The 21060-nt window shown below is 34.0% G+C and overlaps 1 protein-coding gene across 1 annotated transcript in view; it reads right to left on the bottom strand.

The window, feature by feature from the left end:
• Positions 1-5409: 5409 nt before the first annotated feature.
• scny (ubiquitin specific peptidase 36) overlaps positions 5410-21060 on the bottom strand; it is a 74240-nt gene continuing 58589 nt past the window's right edge. Inside the window, exon 13 of the mRNA XM_069845285.1 lies at positions 5410-21035. Coding sequence (XP_069701386.1) covers positions 20766-21035 — 270 coding nt within the window. The 3' untranslated portion in view covers positions 5410-20765. The remainder of the gene's footprint in view (positions 21036-21060) is intronic.

The raw sequence follows: 21060 nt of genomic DNA, 5'->3' as shown, positions 1-21060 counted from the left end.
GTTGTTGCTATTAAAGATAGTACTTCAAAACTTATTTCATTCAACAACTGTTAACAGAGAGAATAATATAAATAGCTGTAGAGTGCAGACCAACTTGGTTATGTTTGTCAGCCTTAACCTCAAATCATCTGGCTACTGTACGTATTTTATGACTCGTGCAAAACGTTTATGAAACAGAATTTAGTCGGTTAATAAAATTGTTTTCATGACTGCAATACTATTAATTAATATTATTACTGTGTTTATGAAACAGGCCTGCACTTGCTATAATTATATTTTCGTCTGCCTTTATAGCGGATAATCAGCGAATGTGAATGTTTTCTGACAATTTGCTGATGATTTGTACGTCGCTTCAAACAGCGAACGAACAACGAAGTTTTGCTTCATCATTCGTTCGTTGTTCGTTCGCTAAGTGTGTACGCACCTTTAGACAACTGTCCACAACATGTACTGACACAACACAACACAATGTAATGTGGTTTTCATTAAACAACACTCACCTGTTAACTTTGCACATCCTCGAAGTAACACAATAGTCTTTTTTTCCCACGGGTTGGACACTCGTAATAACTAGCAAGTAGTCCATGCTCCTCACAGTACCTTACCGTATCCGCCTTCAAATTCTCCCTGGACATTTTCAGGAAGAAGTACACGTCTTCGGTACGGATCATCACTACATGTGGTTACGTCTGTACACGAAGTTGGACACGGACACAATGAAGCTCCGCGCGTTAACACTTCTGCCACCCCCGTAGTCAACCTCTACCAAGCGACATTCACAAGCCCACCAGTTTCTACCCACGCTATTCGGTCATTGTCCCCTTCTACAATACGTTATGGCAGTTCCCTTAAACATAAATAGATGCATTTTCCCTTCTACTTCAACTCGCCTCGATAGCCAAGAGGTCTAAAGCGTAATTAAAAAGCGTGCGTTTAGGTTTAGTTACGAACTTTCTCGGATCGCATCTCCCCTCCTGCGAAGTCGTAAGAAAAAGAAAAAAAAAAAAAAAAAAAAAAAAAAACACACAGAGGAGAGGAGAGAGAGAGAGACAGAGACTCACAGGACGAAGTTCCTCTTTTGCTTAGTAGATGTCGTTACTCTTTTTGTTCCACTTCCCTACACTAGATGTCACCCCACCCTAAACCCCTATTTCCACTCTTTCCCGCTAGGGTGTGTGGTGAGCTTGTAGGGGAAAAGTGGAAAGAGGACGTGGGCGGAGCTTTGCGTTCGCCGTATTACGTTTTTCCCCCGAGATTATAACTATTATGACAATCTGTTACACATGTTGTATAAAGAAAATCGATGCCATAATAGTACATTATGCAACGAGCCTATATTGGTAGTAATTAAGACGCGAGTATGTTTATGAAACGAGCACAAGCGAGTTTCATAATTTTCATACGAGCATCTTAATTAGCATTATAGGCAAGTTTCATACGACTTTTTATGCTCGACCATATTTCTAACTTGAAATTATTCATAAGTATTCATGTTATTCTTATCTGAGGAGTGGAACTGACCTTGTGCAATACCTCGTAAATTGTGAAATGTGCGCAGACGCGAAAGTATTGATTTTTTCCGAGAAACTGTGTCTAATCTCACGCTAGTTGTCTTTCGATTGCATATCCGAGAATAATTGATACTTGCGCTTTCATATTGCTACAATGGTATTTTCTGATTGGTGGAACATCTGAACTTTAATGAATAGGTGTACTTTAATGAGGTCCATTAAAGTGCTACTACCAAGTGTATAATTACTACATTTCGGCATGGTCGAGCATAAAAAATAATAATACTTCAAAGCTACTGCTAGTAAATGTACGTAGAAGGTTAAATACTGCAGCTGGTTCCAACAATTAGTATGTGATGTGTTTGTTGGTCTCGTTCCACCTTAACCATCATGTTAATATTATGTCAGCAAATATGCATGTTGTAAAGGAGTTCCTTTACATGGCGTGAACATCAGAGTCTGGTGTTTACAGAATAATTTGGGCCATTTCACAAACAGACAGTGAATTCTGAAATGTATCTTAATGACATATCGAGTCTGTTCTTCCATGAACTGAACGAAGAAAAAAAAAAAAAAAAAAAAACTTATAGTAATGTTATACAGAATAACACAACTGAGAAGATATCGGATATCATCACTGTCTCAAACTCCAAATTTAAATCCTGGATGTATTAAAGTCCCGACACTGTTACTTCCGGTGTGACTCTGCCTCTTTGCTTACGTCTTAGAAAGTGAAGGCTCTATAAAGTCTAGGTAGGTAGTATCGTTCGCCATATTTGTTCTTACGTTGCCCAGCTACCATAAGAGGAATCTATTTGCCACACCGTTAAACATTATCATGTCGTAGCTCCTATGATAATAAATCAAACACAATGTAATTCAGCAAATAATGAAGCGGCAAATAACGTCGTGTGCTTTATACGAACGCCAACGAAAGAGCTAAAATGGCGGGCGATTATATTAAGTATTTATCGAGCCTTAAGAAATGAATCAGCGAATCACACAAGATGCACATGTTTAAATGTAGTCGACCTGCAATGCGATTGGCTGCCGGAAATTAGAGTGACGGGACTATAGAAGACAATATTTATGTTGAAGTTTTCAGTAAGTATCACAAAACAAAAAATTTGTTGTTTCAGGAAACATTTCTGTAACCTGGAAGAGATGAAGCCATCACTTTGAGGATCTACTATAAGATAATTTTTATATGTGGAAAATTGGTCAGCAGTTAATATGGTAATGATACACCACTTTACAGAAACAAGACACATTGCAATTGAAAAATAATTGCATGTACTGTACTGAAAATACTATGTACAAATAAATAACAATGGTCTGCGTGGGTTTTGTTGTTTTGAAAAAATTAGTGTTTCTGAATCAGAATTTTATGCTGATTACAAAAATTAAGTCCATTCTCATGTACTACGTTAGAATTTTTCACAAACCAAAATTTTATTTTTCTAATATTTTTCATAATAGCAAATCATTATTATTTTTCTGTAATTGATATCTGTTAAAAACAATTATTTGAAAGGCACGACAGTTCATAATTACAACTTTATTACTTAAAATGTGAAAGAATATTCTTCCTTCTATATTGAGTAATGTTGTCTTACTATTGTCGTCCTTTTAGTAACTTAAAATGAACTGCAGGTAAGACATTATTAGCCTTTATCCAACATCATCTATAAAGAGAAAGTTGAAATCCAAATGTTTTCAAGTCATAAGATTTTATTGAAAGAAATATTTGCTCTTTTAAGAGCTTGCTATTGGAATAACCATGAGGGAGTGCGATCCAGCCTGTGAGATTACACATTTAAAATCTTTCAGAGATAAACTATCTCCCTTTAGAAGTTGTTTTAAACTTGGAGATTCAGTCTTGTGTTTTTCATTGTCGAGTAGAAGTGAAGTGTATATATTAGAAAGACACTCTTTCAGCTCTCCAATAACGGGACTGCCTCATTGGACAAAGCATAACAAACACACAGAGTGAAAACAAAACAGACCATAAAAGAGAAGTGTAGGGAACAAAAAAAAAGGGAAATTAAGTACAGGAAAGATAATAATATACATATAATAGGCCTAAACATAGTAAATAAACAGATTAGACGTTCAAACAAAAGTTCTTCCTTTTCAGAAAACAAAGTACAAGTGGTATTTTAAAATGACAAGTGACCCTCTGATAGCAATAATGGAAACATCACGAATGACGTCGTTGTTCAGCTGGAACTTCTTGCAGAAACCGACAAAGAGGCAAAGTACTGTGCCCCTAGCACCAATCATTAGCCCAACTACTTCGAAGGAGGTGAGGTGATATTTCTCCAAACAGGATAGAACTGTGGGCTCATAAATTCTGCATTTTTCTGCGTGGACTTCAGCGGGCTGTTGTTCCTGTGCCTCGAACCTGATTGTCGGGTCGATAATGTAGGCAGATGTAGAGCCTGGTGGAATGGCAAGCATGTCAATTCGCTGACAGAATCCCTCTTGAGAGATGCCATAGACTTCTTCATGTACGGTGAGACCTTTCTTCCTCGAGGCTATAGCAACCATGGACCTGATTCTGTGATGTCTAGAGTTCTGCAGCATCTCGCTGAAAGAACAGGCATCTAAAATGTGGCCAAGAGTTTCAATCTCATGACGCAATGACGACAGAGGTTTCCATCTCAGGACCTTCCTGGTATAGCGCACAGCTGACAAACATTAGCTGCCATTTTAAGAGCTAGACTCCATTCACTGCTAGCAGTTCTCTTTTCTCTGTGAGAACAAAGAATAATAGTGGTTGTTTCATAGAAATGTAGAAACGCGTGAAATTAAGTTCAATAAAACAATTTTTTAAAGCTCTAGATTACCTTTGTGCTGTAAATACCTTTGTGTTAAATTTCCCTCATTAACCTATGAAAAAATTAAAACTGATATATCCATTGGTCCACAAATTCGAAAACTGATTATGAACAGACAATTCGAGAATACTATGAGCTGAAATGTAAAGGATGCCTGGAATGCGTTCAGAAACATTGTTTTTAATTTCCTTAGAAATAAAATAGACCCAAATTATGTTAACAAAGTGAAAGTGATGTTACAAAGTTTCAAACAGATTAGTTACAACGTAAGTGTCAAAGTACATTTACTTTATTCCCATCTGAATTATTTTCCTGATAATTTAGGAGATTTAGTAAGAAACAAGATGAAATATTTCACCAAGATATAAAAAAAAATGGAAATAAGATATCAAGGAAAGCAGAGTGGTAAAGTAGTGGTTGACTGCTGGATGTTGAAAAGAAACTGCTCTGAACAAGATTCGAGGAGGCCAAAAAGGGGGAAATTTGAAGTGCAATATTGAGGTAAAATTATGGATGTGATTGTTAATGGTTAACAACAAATTGTAATCCATATTTTTCTAACAAGATGCTTGTCGAAAATCATTTTTATGACGTTTCACAAAGCTACAACTTCATTTCTAAGTAGTAATTTATTAGCATTTATTTAAATTTTTATGATTTGTATGAAAATCTGACGTGTTGGAATAAATTCGAGATTATTTTCGAATTCAGCACAAAATATCCGTTAAGAATTGCATATCAAATGCAAAACAACATAAAAAATTTTCAAAATGCAGACCAGTGAATCACAGAAATCTTTGAATGATGCATAATTGGCAATGATGCACCACTTTATAGCACCACGAAAACACACAGCAAGAAGACAGGATCTATGTACCGTACAAAGTATGTTATGATAGGAAACTTCTGATGAAAAAAAGTGATTGACTTTCTGGTGTCTCTTAGTTTACTATGGAAAAATCATGAAAATTCTGTTTAATAAATATTTTGTTATCGACTTATAAGTGTGGACACTAGAACAGTGTGGGGAAAAATGTGTGATTGACCTGAAAAGATACTTAATGAGCTCATCTTGACCTTTAATGCATCTGTTCAGCATGTCCAAATTGTTTCTGTCACAGTACATTCATACAAAACAACAGTGCACCCTTAATATATTGTTTACATATTCAATATGATTGGACATGACTTGATTCTAATAAGAAACTCATTGCTTTGCAAAAGTTTTATGTACTAAAATTTCAGATGTCCCCAAACTGCAAACTGCTTTAAAAGCTATGAACAATAAATACATTTTTAGGATACAATTTATAGATCTAATCACTGTACAGTTAGTTTATTTTACATTACCAGAAAAACACAAGTGCAATAATTTATATTCAAAATACTGAAATCAATTATAGCATGTTGCTACTCTCTTACATCATTCTAGAAGGTAACTTGTTGAAATCCTCATATTTTTCTTACATGTCATGGTACTCACACGACCACCAACACAACCTCTTAAATGTTCAAGCTAACAATACAATAAATGAATTTAATATATAAATGTACACTGTATTTATTGTTATTTGTATTATATAAAATTATAGTTTCAATTTTAATACATATTATGTGAAATACGTCTTATATAACACCTCAAATATTCAGCATACTTTCAATAACTTCAACGAACTCTCCTTCTCTATGTTTTTTTCTTAATTCTATTCTAACCCATTTTCACACATAGAGATTGAAAGCCAGTTCTCAATGTACAGTTTGGGGAACCTCTGATTACGTGGTTGAACCTCACAAGTTATGAGACAACAAAATTTGAATAGTACTCTGTTTATTCTCAAATTTGGTATATACTTATAGGAGCTAGTACGTTGTTAAAAATTAACTTTTGTTGTTACATATGTATATGAAAGGAAGAACTCTCTTCACGTTTCATATACCAACTTCTATGTGGTGCATAGCACAATATTATCATTATGTACAAAAAAGTGAGCAATGTTAAGTCTTACTTCCTAGCCCAGACATGCTATATTAATAAACAATTACATATCTTGCTTACTGCACGACACATTTTCCAGACACATCAGATCTGTACCAAATTAAATAATTATGATTGCCAACTGAACTCCCAACCCATGCCAACTAACTCGAGTAGTCTACTTCAAATCAATTATTTATTATATTCATATTCCAATTTATTTACTATAATCAAAATTGTTACAGTTTCGAATTTAATGGGAGGAAATAATAGCAGATTATTATAATATAATGGGCTCAGGAAATAAACTTTTGTCCAATTTAAGAAAATTCTGAGTAGTGACATGATGACGTGATGTAATGCTCATCTGTCACAAGTGTATCTACATCAGGCATTTTGAATTGAATAGTCCTGAAAGACAGCATTGCTTGCTTTGGAGATCACTAGGTAGAAAACCTAGAAAGAAAACTACATGAGAATAACACAGGAACATGTCTCACAAGAAGAGGACATTCTCTGCATATCACCGAATGGAATAAGATTGTGTGAGATGAAAGTACAAGAAGTACTGTTTAAAGTCATACCTGATATGGGTGGCCAATGACCCCTCGTTTTGAAAATATTGGCTATTGTTTGTGACATACTTCCGTTAGGTGCTCAATAGGGAAGCATTAGCCTGCATAACAGCATAGCCCATATGGTTGGATGCTGAGTTGTTATCCAGGCAACCCGAGTTCGAATCTTAACTGGTTCTATATTTTTTTTCTTTTAATAATGATTAATATTGTGATCACAGTTATCTATTTACATACCTATGTCATATTTCTCAATGTATTCAATGCTTCATCATGTTTTAAACAAATTACTAATTAACTAACATTGTATTGTAAAGGATAAACAATGAAATACTGTTCACGCAGGAAGGTAAGATGTGTCACTGGCGTCTGTTCTATTTCTGTAGCAGCTATTCCATTTCATTTTGTACCCGATTCATTATGTCATAAAAACACACAAAACATACATATTTCCTCCACCATGCACAGCAAATGAAAGAAGGTTGTCCACAGTCACACACATTTTTCCGCACTTCTGCTGCGAAACAGATATCTTCACATTCACAAACACTTCTCGTTCGTTTATCAGTTTTGATGCATACCACACATATTTCAACATGGCTTTGAATATAGGAACTGACAACTGAAAGTGAATTAAAATAATAATAATAATAATAATAATAATAATAATAATAATAATATCAAGCTTTAAAAAGTGAGAAGGCATTAGGATTCGAACTCGGGTTGCGTGGATGACAACTCAGCATCCAACCACATGAGCTACGCCCTTACACAGTCTAATGCTTCCCTATTAGGCACCTAACGGAAGTATGTCATAAACAATAGCCAATATTTCCAAAACGAGGGGTCATTGGCCACCATACCAGGTATGACTTTAAACAGTGTGTCTTGTACTTTCATGTCACAAAATCTGATTTAATTCGGTGATATACAGAGTGTGTCCTCTCCTTGTTAGTGATGGAAAGTTTGTCATGGTTTAATTATAAAACAGCATTTACAAAATAGGAATGTAGTTTCAATCGTACTGGTACTAAATAATTTTCTAATGAATTTCTGACTCAGTTGCTCTCTAACAGGTTCTCTATATGGAAACAATGATTTATGGTGGTTAGTTAATGCAGCATTCCTTTAAAACATGTTTTTCAGAGTCGAAAAAAAACGATTAATGTGGGTATTTCAAATTAATTTGTCCTTATACATGGTACAACAATAATTCAAAATTAAGTGTTAAGAAGTTGACATATGAAGAGTCCACTGCAAGAATGATGGATGTCATTCGGAATACATTTTTTCAGGAGAAGCAATTGTAAGTTTGAAATGCTTAGCGCTCAAAGCTTAACTGTGATTTTCCGATCATTACTGGACAATGACTATCAGTGTTAATGCCATATAACTCTCTATGTACATTCTATATGTCTTAAGCTATGCATTGACAGTCTTGGTTCATTTTCAACAAGAAAGTGACATCCATCATTCTTGCAGTGGACTCTTCATATACTCTCCCATCACACGTTTATGCATTTCAAAATAAACTGTTGTCGTATTGAGGATTATATTACTGATTTAGGGTCCTTTTCATGAACTATTATTATAGTCCAGTGAAAATGGTTATATTTTTAAGGAAAATTAATTTTAAAATTTCAAGATTTCGACGTTATTGCCAATTTGGCGGTGTTATTTTAAAATTATATATATATATATATGCAAGTTTTATAATCCTGGATTAAAATATAAAACACGATAAGAGCAGTATATGCAGCACTTTCAATATCAATTTTCAGTTTTTACAATTTATATAATAGATTTTAATATATTGACGGTCCAATTCAAAAGGAAAACTCAAAATTTAAAGTTTTGATAAACCTGCATTTTAAACCTTCATTGTTCCTGTGAAAAATCAAAGTGTTGTTGAAATTACTCCAAATTCTGTTAATGTTGTTATACCAGGTAGTTATAATTAAACTGACGGTGTTCAGCCTAACACAGCACAGCAATGAAGTTGATATTAGGCATGTGAAACCACGTAGATATGCCAATTAAGCAAAAAATGATTAGTTCTAAGTTTTGCCACCAGGTGATAATATGGCGCTGTAAGCAGTCAAAGCGCAGTATAGGCACAGGAAAAAGGCAAGAAAGATCAAACAGATGATAACAGTGGTTCTGGCACGTTTATTAGGAACTATGGTTACAAACACTGTTCAACATGGCCATGGCCTTCCACCTCAGCAACATGTTGCATCAGTAACACGGCATGGTCGACAGTTATAGCATATCTGGTGAAATCAGAGTGACATGTAGGTTGTTTGCTAGCCTTTAGATCAGGCAGAGACCGAATGTATCCCTGATAGACACAATCTTTCAAATATCCCCATAACCAGAACTCACATGGATTTAGGTTGGGGATCTTGAAGGCCACACATCTGGAAATTGCCTAGAGATGATGTGGTCGTTACTGAAAGTTTTTCACAGCAAATCTTTCACCTGGCGAGCGTCATGTGGTGTTGCCCCATCTTGCATGAAAATAATGGTTGGTCAGTTGTGTTCTTGCAAAGCTGGAATCACATGTTGCACAAGCAGGTCCTATAACGTGCAGATGTCACTGTACAGACCCACGAGATGTCATCTCCTCAAAGAAAAATGGACCAAAAATGAAGGAGCTTGTGAAATAACAACAAACAGTAATGTAAGCTGAGTGCAATGGTTGTTCCTGCACAACATGTGGAGGAGTCAAACCCTTATACATGACAGTTCTGTATATTCACTGCACTGTCCAGAGTAAAATGTCACCGAAAGAACATACTGATGTCAGAGTTACAGACAATTGCACGTTCTGACTGCTTACAGCACCATACTTTCACCTGGTGGCAATACTTGGAACGATTTTTTTTTTGTATAATTCGCGAGCACATTGGTTAATTAGCATATCTACGAGGTTTCACACTCCTACGATCATTACAGTCCGTGCTGTGCCACATGAACACCTTCAGTTTAATTATAACCACCTGGTGTGTGTGTGTATACTATAAGTTTCAAATTAGAATGTCTTAATTGGATTTTTCAGAACAACATTAAGCTTTAAAATTCAATTGTCTCAAAACTTCAAATTTTGAGTTATTTCCCTTTTGGTGTGGCCCATTGATATGGCTGCATTCAAGATATTAAGAGCAGTATATGCAGTACTTTCAGCATCAATTTTCAGTTTTTACAAATTACATAGATTTGTTGACAAAATGGCAGAACGAAATGTGCCATAAAAAAGACTTACATTATTAAAGTAAAAAGGTAAAGGTAAAGGTATCCCCGTAACATGCCATGAATGCACTTGGGGGGCATGGAGGTAGAGCCCCATTCTTTCCATGACCTCGGCACTAGAATGAGGTGGTGTGGTCGGCACCACGCTCTGGCCGCCTTTTACCCCCGGGAAAGACCTGGTACTCAATTTTATAGGAGGTTGAAGTATTACTTAAAAATACATTATTATTAAGATTTCGCAAATAAAAGAACAAGTACTGCTGAAATTCGTTTAAAAACTTAAATTATGTTTTTTTCGTGTTGTTATAAAAATTCGCGTTATTTTACGATTCAAAATTGTGTTTTTTGGGGTAAAGGGAAGAAGTAAAAAGAAATGGTGCAAACAGATTAGCAAAATGAGAACAATTTCCATTATCGCATCTAAAAAATTTCACAGATCGCTATTATTCGAAAGATATGCATAAATGAAGTAATATGCACTCAGAATTAATTTTTGTTAAGTGAATACTTTTGGTTAAAAAAGATAAACATTTCATTTTGAAGTTATTATCATTTGCAATATGATAGAAGAAATCAATTGATGTAGAATGCGTAAACTATCTCAGAAAGTATGTGTCATTTGCAACACTCTTTTATGAATCTTACTAGTCAGCCCTGGATACACTACAGTCTAATCACTGTGCCCAGTCTCGTACTTTCTGCTTTGTTTCCTACTTTCTCTATGAGAGGCCTATGTGGTCTCATGAAAGTCCTGCACAGGCATCTACGACAATGAACCACAGAGACATTTACCTTCAAAGCAGGAATTTTGAGTGAGGGAGAGTGAATAGCTGATCAATGGTCTTTGTATGGAGTCCTATCATTCAGAGACAATGTGCCATAAATTGACAATATGACCCTTGTCTTTACTTCCTTTCCAAAGAAAGTCATATTAAGGGTTTTTATTGCCTCTTAGAAGTCTATCACTCTCACATGAATCTGAATTCACCACTGTAACTTCGAATAAAATAACAACAATGGCAAGAACTAGATCACCAAGGATAATACACACTCCTCCTTGCAAGTCCACCATCCTCTGCTGACCTCTGCAGGAGAGAAAACTGTACACATTATAAATTGAGCCAGATAATAATGTCTGGTACAGATAAACATAATGACCTTGAGTTTAATATGCCAATATTAAATTATAAATCCTATTTCATATGTATGTCTGAACTGAACATTTGAATACCAAAATGTTCACATATTATGCTTCAACACAACAAGAACATATATTAAAACAATACTAATGCTCCAAGACCTAAGTTTTAATGGAAACATTCAAGCTTTCAAATGTAGTAACATACATCTGAGGTAAAATGAACCAATCAAGTTAACTTATGTTAAGAGAGGTGATGGGTGAAATTTCTATTTTAGAATTTTTTTGGCTAGAGACTTGATAGTTTGTACACATACTCATATTGATATCAATAACATGTTTTAAAAGGTATTTAAAATAAAAAAAAATTAGCATAATTTAAAAATGTTTCATTTCCCCCAAGTCTGAAATTTCTTTTACAATACACGTAAACTCTTTAGAAAATTCCTATGCTCTAATTTTTTTTATTTTATCTTGTAAAACAAAGGAAAAAAAAATTAAACCTATTCATATTCAAATTTATCAAATTTACAGAGTACATGCGCATATTTTATTTTTTTTTTATTAAAAAACTACTTTATTTTCTGAAAAAATTGCCAATATAACTGTGTTTAAGTATACTTTAAAGAACGTGCAGTAAAAATTTCAGCTTCCTAGCATAAAATTTGTTGAATCCTTAGCAATCCACATTAAGAAAAAAAAAAATTCGGGAACATGAGTTTTAAAAGTTTGCATGCATTTTAAACTTAAAGGATGCAGCCTTTTTAAAGATGGTATAATTAATGACACACCTACCGTAGGGTTCTAAAAATTTGTCAAAGTGTAAAGTAGGCATCATAGCTTCATTTTGTACAAAAAAAAAAAACAAAAAATATGATTTTTGACCAAACATTATCAAATTTTCACCCGTCTCCTCCCTTACAGAGTAGCCATCTATTGTATAACTTCCTTTCCTACTACGAAACTCATGTAACCAAAGAAATGGTACTGTACCATCAGGAATAATATATGTTTTATATAGCAACCCATATGTATGTAGTACAGTTTCATTCAACATCAAATTGTCTGTTATTAAATCGATTCATGAAGTTGATCTACATTTAAAAATGTAATAAGGATCAAGTTTCAGATTTAACTAGTTACACTGAAAAATTGAAAGTACAATTTAAAATACAAAGAATTTCGATTTCCTTATACAGCTGCACAATATTAACTAGTCTGCTAATAAGGCACTAATCCATCTTTTCATCTGCATGAAAGTTGATGCACATAATTTTACTAATATAAAATTATTTTAATTTTGAACTGGGAGAAACTGTTGCTCAAAACTTCTTATATTCGTTTTCCTTAATCAGACTGCAAAATTACTGCAATGTAATATGAGACTCTCCCTTCGATTAATTTCTTTTATGCAATATTAAGAATCCATGCAACTTACATTGCAGTGTATCTTTAAACATAAGTAATTTTAAATTGCCATATACTGTACGAATTAATGCCTCTCAACGTCGACATTACATTATCATACACAACCATTAAGTTGGCCTGATGCAATTACTGAATATTAATTATAGTGTTCAAATGTATCTCACATAGACAGGAATTAATAATTTTATCTAATTTACTTTGTTTCATATTAAAATCCCTTCAATTATCAGCTTAGTAGACTTGTTTAACATCTCTGAAGAAGTTAAATACTTGCACATAAAGAAAACAATAGCCAGGAGGATGTGATTATTTAATTATTTACAGTGAATGTATCACTTGACAAAAATTGAAGAAACATGATTTTGTGATAAAATTATCTCACACGTACCGGTATTTTCCATGCAAGACAAATGCTAATGGCAGATAAATATACATTCATGTGCAGATAATTTCTGGCAATACAGTATACAGTATGCTCTTCTTAGTCATTTTTACAATTACTGCAAAGACAAAATAATTTTGTGAAACAATTATCCCCCATGCATTTTCCATGCAAGACAAATGGTAATGGTAGACAGATATACAGTACATTCATGTGTAGTTAAATTCTGGCAATATAATGCTCTTCATGGTCATTTTCACAATTAATACGAAGACAAAACAATTGTTATAAAATTATCTCACACGTATTTTCTATGCAAGACAAATGATGAGATGTACATTTCTGTGCAATTAATTTCTAGTAATATATATGCTCTTCAGAGTAATTTTCACGATTACTGTGAAGACAAAATAATTTTGTTATAAAATTATCCTCCATGTATTTTCCATGCAAGACAAATGGTACGTAATACATATAAATGGCTCCCACAAATGTCCTTTCCTGTTTCGGACACATGTGACTTACATTTAATGCAGGCATGTCAAGGACATGGGCTAGGTTACAAACTGTTGGCTATCAGAGTACACTTTGTGAGTGATTTGGTTGAGTGAGCATAAGAGACGTCATTATCAGAGGTTAGGTTGGCTGCGTTCAGCCGGGACAGCGCTGAAATAGTGACAGCATTGAATGCCTTGCTGGCCGACAGCGCTGAAATAGTGGGCGCCATTTTTCGTAGCAAAATTTTTTTTGCTGCAAGCCTGCTGCTAGCCAGCGAAAGTGGAGGGGGTAGGCAACAACCAATGGTATCATATATTCTGCAGTAGACGGAACAATAGCAGCGTGTTTCTTTGTAAACACAGTGGACATTTTGCAATGGTCGTGCAGGAACTCACAGCTGCTGTAACTCAGCAAAAATGAATAGCTGAATTAGCACTATCCCGGCTGAATGTAGCTGTTGTTTCGACAATCATGTTAAATAATATTTTTCTGGCAGTATACTTGATAAAAATTCTTAATAAAAATTATTTCACGTTATAACACAAACAATTTGAAATATTACTATATTGTGAATGATACTATCCATTCATGAATAAATGCGCAGTAGGCTAAATCCTGGCACCTTTTCAAAATGTTTATATACTGACAATTTTTCGCAATAAAACTAAACTAATTCAAATCTCTTTTGTTTTTATACACATACACAAACATCTGGGTTTGTCCTTATTCGTGAAAATTTCTATCTTCTAAATTTTTGTAATGTCCTCTAGAAGTAATTCTTCCAATGTCAGTCTTGCTGGAAACTATCCTCATAATAGAATCTATGTGAGAATCTGTCCAATGTGGTCTTCACCAAGTTTTGTTGAGATTCACTTGTGAAAAAACTGTTCACATCTATAAGTGTTCCCAAATATTGACATTACTTCTGCTGCAAACTTACGAGCGAGATGGAATTTAAACAAATATATAATAACCACAGTAAAACTTTTTAAATTGTTAACTACCCAGCCTTATAACTTCTAGTTAGATTTTCAATATTTTAGTAAAATTTTGGACTACTTATAGTTTATAATTATCAGTGCTTTTCGTCCTATCATCTTCCACAACATTCTTGTATTCTTGGGAATTATATGTATCGTAATGTCGCTGTATATTAAATTACAGATAATGTGTTTTTTACACATTGTGCCTTTCCATCACTTGAAAATGTGAATAATCAATCTTAATGCTAAGACTGAAAAACAGCTACTGCTGATTCTAGAACTAGTAGTGCGATTTGAGTGTCAGTTAGTAGTCTTCATAATTACACTGATATCCCTAATGTAATTTAATCGTATAATGAACAAAAATGGATCAGCTTCCCATAAATATATAAATATAAAAAAAAGAGTTAATTAATTCTTCTCATCATCCCAACGAAATAAATTATACTACATTTTGAAATAAAATATTTAAACAAACTTGCTACTTACTTACTGGCTTTTAAGAAATCTGGAGGTTCATTGCCACCCTCACATAAGCCCGCCATTGGTCCATATCCTGAGAAAGATTAATCCAGTCTCTATCATTATATCCCACCTCCCTCAAATCCATTTTAATATTATCCTCCCATCTACATCTCAGCCTTCCCTCCGGCCTCCCAACTAACAATCTATATGCATTTCTGGATTCGCCCATACGTGCTACATGCCCTGCCCATCTCAAAGTCTGGATTTAATGTTCCTAATTATGTCAGGTGAAGAATACAATGCGTGCAGTTCTGTGTTGTGTAACTTTCTCCATTCTCCTGTAACTTCATCCCTCTTAGTCCCAAATATTTTCCTAAGCATAAACAAACATAATACATAAATATATAAACCTCTCTAGGGTCTCACTAACATGTGCCATTGTGTTGTTTTCAGAAGGTACTGCAAAAGCAAGCAATTGTGTGTTTCGTATTATCAGTATACTTATTCGCCTCTCGCGGCAAAAGAGGGGAAGAGTACAGAAGCCAGCAAGCTAGACTGTTTGCACAGCAGGCAACGTACTCATTGTAAGCTGATGTTGGCATGACTGGTTCAATGAAACTCAGATACTTAAAATTCATACTGACATAAAGAGAAACTCAGAAAGTTTTGTTTCAGTAGATCACATGTGGTAAGACTAACATCTGTTCATTGTTGGGACGAAATGGCTGCTATGGAGGACAGATAAAAATACTCTTGCAGAAAGAAAGTTGCAGTCCTTTGTCCTCTGGTTTTAGGGCCTGAATTTAGAATCTTCCACACAGTCGACTTCAGTATTTGCAGTTATCTGCTGGCTCTGATTATGGATTTTCGTGGACTACGTGAAAAACTTTCACGGACACACTGAACTGCTTCCTCGCTTACTGATGGGCGTCTGGGTAATTTCCTCTACAAATGCATTCCCTTGCCTCAAAATCGGAGTACCACTTGCGAATTGTAGACCCAATGGGTAGTTCTGCACCAAACCTTGTTCGAAAATGTCATTGGACACTAATAACTGACAAGTTAACATGAAAATCAAAAATATAAAAAAGCTTTTCTGTCCTCTATAGCAGCCATTTCGTCTCAACAATGAACAACTGTTATTACACAGCAGTCTTATCACATGTGATGTACTAAAACAAAACTTTCCGAGTTTCTCTTTCTATTGGTATGAATTTTAAGTATCTGAGTTTCATTAAACATGTCACATGTGTTCGAAACCGGAAAGTTCATTTGTTGAAGCTCTGTATGATGGAAACAGTCTAGTTTTTAGCAAAGAATAACAAACTGAATCATTATCCTTCAGTGAAATTTCAATCTGTGAACTTAGCAGACAAATTTCAACTTATATGTCACAAACACACAGTTTGTAATAGAACACTTTTTCTTTGATAATTTAAACGCATCATACTGTTTAGAATTGGTTCAAATATAAGCTATGCTTCCTCACCTTCACCAAACAATGCCTGCCTGATAACAAATGGTGTTAACACTAATGCGTCCAATGCTATTATTTTTCTCAAATGTAACAAATATGCCTCATATATGAAGTATGAAATGTCATAAAATATCTTTAGTTTGCAACACAATATGCATCCTATATAACTTAGTGTTTTATTACAGTTTGTAAAATGCGTCTTATAACTTAAATAGACACTATGTTTTTCATAATTTTCTGTAGTTTCCTAACTGTAATCGCAAATATAAGTTTATACTGATACATTATTATAGCAAAGACCTGCTTGGTGGTTATAAACAGTGTGCACTTTTAAGAATCAAAGGATGAAGTACTGTGTTTACCACTAGATACTCTTTCTTAATATTCAGAAAAGAATCAGTTTCATTTTCTGCACAATTTTTCATAGAAACATATAGATAAAAAACTATTGTAAGCAAACTGCATATATATTCTCTTATACAAAATGCAAGGACTATCTTAGAGCAATGTAAACAATGCCTTTTAAGTCACACGTAACGATTTCTACAGTAAAACTTACTGCTATTTTTATTTCCTCTAAATCTATACATCTTAGCACCGATTATCAATAATGTGTATTTTAGTTACAGTGCAGATGCATCATGCGTGTATATTTTAATGTCTTATGCTACCTGAATTACTCATACAAAAAGTTTGTACACAACATAAACTGCTATTATTTCCTTTAAAATAATTTGAAACACATTTTTAAATTTATATGCATTTACAAAAATACACAGCACATGAAGAAAAATGTTGGTTTTACCAAATAATACTCATGGGGTTCCTTAAATCTGACACATATCTGACAAAAAAATTATTTGAAGCATATTGTGAGCTTAAAAAATTAAAATGAAAAGCCTTAAGAACATGTTGCTTTTTATAATAACCAGACAGCGAATTTTCGGTCCCTACACAGTGGTAAGATCTTTGGCATAGGTAGAAAGTGTAATAATGAGTTCAATTTCCTGCAACTGAAGTACACCTAACATTCAGTATCAGGACCGAAAATCCACTGTCTGATTATAATTATGAGTTTTTAGGCTTTCACGGTGACTGTGATTGGAATTAGATATTTGGGTAATCCACCATGTCGAACTGACATTTCCAGGACACTGTGAATTACTCAAAAGTCTAATTCCAATATACTGCAGTTTAATGTATGAAAACAAACCTCGATTTCGAGATTTAATGCTTCATAGGAAGTTTGCATTATGGAACATATAATATCCAATATGGATGAAACCTTTGAAAATATGCTTATTTTCAAAACACTTGCACTTTTTAGTATCACAATACTTCCAAAGTATCATCACACACGAAAAAGTAAAATTGCCTTTCAAAGAAAAAAATGCTCTCTCTATCACGGCCACTATTATTTTAACAACTTTGACGATGCCTTCAATTAATTTCACAACAAGTGATAACAAATCACTAGTAAAATTCTTTGATGAACATATTAAATGAAACAAACACCCCTTGATAATTGGGATGAAAAATTCCAGTTCTATCATATGCCACATAAAAGGCATTTACTGACTGCTAAACTATGTTACTTGCTCTTTCTGTACATATGAACAAATCTTAAATGATCAGAGTTCAGAACATGTATACACGTCTATGTGGAGGGGAAAAAATCAATTTCTTCTGCACAAAACATAATGGTCTGCATAGTTAGCAAGAGGTAACTTCTGCTACTTCCTGTTAGCATTTAGCATGTTATGTCAATATTAAAATCATACATTACAGTATAATACATATATACGTGAATATTCCTCAGGTAATATTTCAATGAAATATGGCCAATATTTTCGTACTGTCTGTTTCAAATAATACTTATCCTTACTACGAAAGTAAACTCACAAAAGTATAGAAGCAAAGATCCAATTGAACTTCTATATCAATGTTCAAATTATCCCATGAAATGCATATAGCACGATAGCTTGAAATAACAGGTCTATTCAATGTTTTCACATCAGTGAAAAGTTCATAAAGTCTTTCTCGAGGTCTTTCAATAAAATAATATACACGATATCCTTTTGTCAACAAAATCAATTTACACAGGAATCAAGATGTTACAAAGAAATAAAGTTTCATAAAAGGAGATCACGTGCAACTTTCTATCTTATTATTTATGTATAATAATAAAATAAACCATTATTTTATACAAAATAGTTTTTAATTTTATTCATTTACGTTATTTTACACTAATGTCACAAACTATCTATAATTCTTTCTCTCTCTCAAATTGGGGATTTAAGAACTTGAGGGTGAAAATCGTGCAAATAAATATACACATGGGTAACCTAGTAATACAAATACTACCAGCATTTCTACTGACCAGTGTTTTAAAATTTAAATAACTGCAATACAGATAAATAAGAGAAGTAGAGACTCTTTACTTCATATCTAAAATGTCTGGAATATGCTGCCAACAGTGTAAACAAAGTACTGGCTATGTACATACCGCAAACATGTCTGAAAGGAGGGAATATGAAGGAGATCTACGAAGAAATATAAAATGAGAATTTGATTAAAGCATTGCATTCAACTGTACATATTTTATAATCTCTAAATACAGACTCAAATGACAGATTAAGATCATGGCTGATTGATGATTTCATCACAAATTTAAAAAAGTGTAATTTGGTACGAGTATGTCATATAGTGCATCTCTGTCATGATCAATGTTCTTTTAATATATTGTGACAAAACTAAACCATAGTTAAATATAAACAGTGACTTTTTCGATAGTTTTCCTTCAACTCATCAAAGTTCACTTAAATGAACAAAACATTAGAAAATGAATGTCAATACCCTAATAAATTTGAAAAATAAAACATGTCCTATAATCAGTGCATCCGTTGTCCATGTCTCAGAAACCTTCACAGTATACAATTGTAATCTACAATACATATCAGACACATTTAATTAAGGACTCCTCAGTTCATGTCCACTATGAGCAGCAATAGCAGATACAGATGCTTAGGCAAGTTATATACATTTGTTAATAACGCTTACAATGAAGAGCTGCAATCAGTATTTATACAACCAAAAATAAATAACCAACCCCCACTGAACTATATAGTATGTATTATATATTAATCACGGTGAATGGATCATGGGTTGCTGCTGTTTATGAAAATGAAAAGAATTTTTGCTTTCAATTAAAGATGCTCCCCTCTCCCCTCCCTTCCCTGGAACATGCTATGCATCATGTCCGAACTCAAAAAGTATTCTAAGATGACAAACACCCATGTTCCATCGTACATGATTCACCCAGTACAAAATTAAAAATGACTATCTTCTTGCTGAAAACCAAAGTTTTCAATATGATAAAAACACTACTTTTGTACACCACCAATTCTGTCCGTTGCACTTGTCAGTTGAGAATAACAACAGAGTTAGACTGCAATGATTCATAACCTCACTATTCACATTCTGTAATCTGGTGATTTGGAAGATCACTGCTACTATGTGGTGATATCTGTACTCTGTGAATATACATATATATTTTGTAATATAATACCATTATCCACCTTAATTACATCTACAAAAGTTCCGTAGATAAGTCAGTATCTACAAAATGCACAATCCAAGTTGAACAGCTTTGATTCCCATGTGGAATATAAACGTTGTATGTCAAATTCCACGGATTTGAAAGTAACTATAAATATCCCCCAGTGCTCTGGAGGAAAGAAAGCAAAAATACAAGGTGTTCTGAGCCACCTGCTACTCAATCTGAAAGGTTCCACTAATGGTAGCTCAATGTATCTCCACACACAACACAGTTACCCTAACAGCTCTTCTATGTGAGAAATGTCTGTCTAGATGCGACATCTCCAGCCCATTCTAGGAAATTTAGAAAAATCGTGTTTTTATGACCAAATAGATACTGTACATTAGAGCTTTAATGACGATGCAATTTCTAAATTTGTTACAGGAAAAATCTACTGACACCCACAAATGCAATATAATATTAAAGGTGTCAGAGTCACAAAGTTCAGTAGTCATTACAATAAACAAAATCGTTTTTAACATGATTAAGGTGAAGGAAATGTAGTCTGTTCATAGCATACCCAACGTTTCCAACAAAACAAATTGTCTGCAGTTTTTATCTTGACACAACATTAGTATGCACATTGAGAGAGTTACAAACAGGCTACACCCTCCCTACAGAATCACAAACTTGTATGTAGGAATCAGTGTCTCCAACGATCTCTTTTAGTGTAACGGTTGTGGTATTTGTTTCCATTGTGATAACCACCATTTCGCCCTGCATACTTGTTGCGAGGATGGTAATTGTTGTATTGATTGTAGCCTTTGTTACTATTATGATAATAAGGTTTATGATAATAACTGCCACCATTACTATTTCCCCACTGGTGTTTGTAATTGTGATAGTCCTGGAACACATTGTACTTCGGTTTGTTATGATGAGAGTCCATCTGATGATATTTGATCTTTTTAACCTGCAAAAGGAAAGTAAAATGAAAC

The sequence above is a fragment of the Periplaneta americana genome, chromosome 14 (genome assembly GCF_040183065.1).
Source record: "Periplaneta americana isolate PAMFEO1 chromosome 14, P.americana_PAMFEO1_priV1, whole genome shotgun sequence".
NCBI classification, from domain to species: domain Eukaryota; kingdom Metazoa; phylum Arthropoda; class Insecta; order Blattodea; family Blattidae; genus Periplaneta; species Periplaneta americana.
The sequence above is the reverse complement of the archived record's forward strand: the minus strand, read 5'-3'. Positions and strand labels throughout refer to the sequence as shown.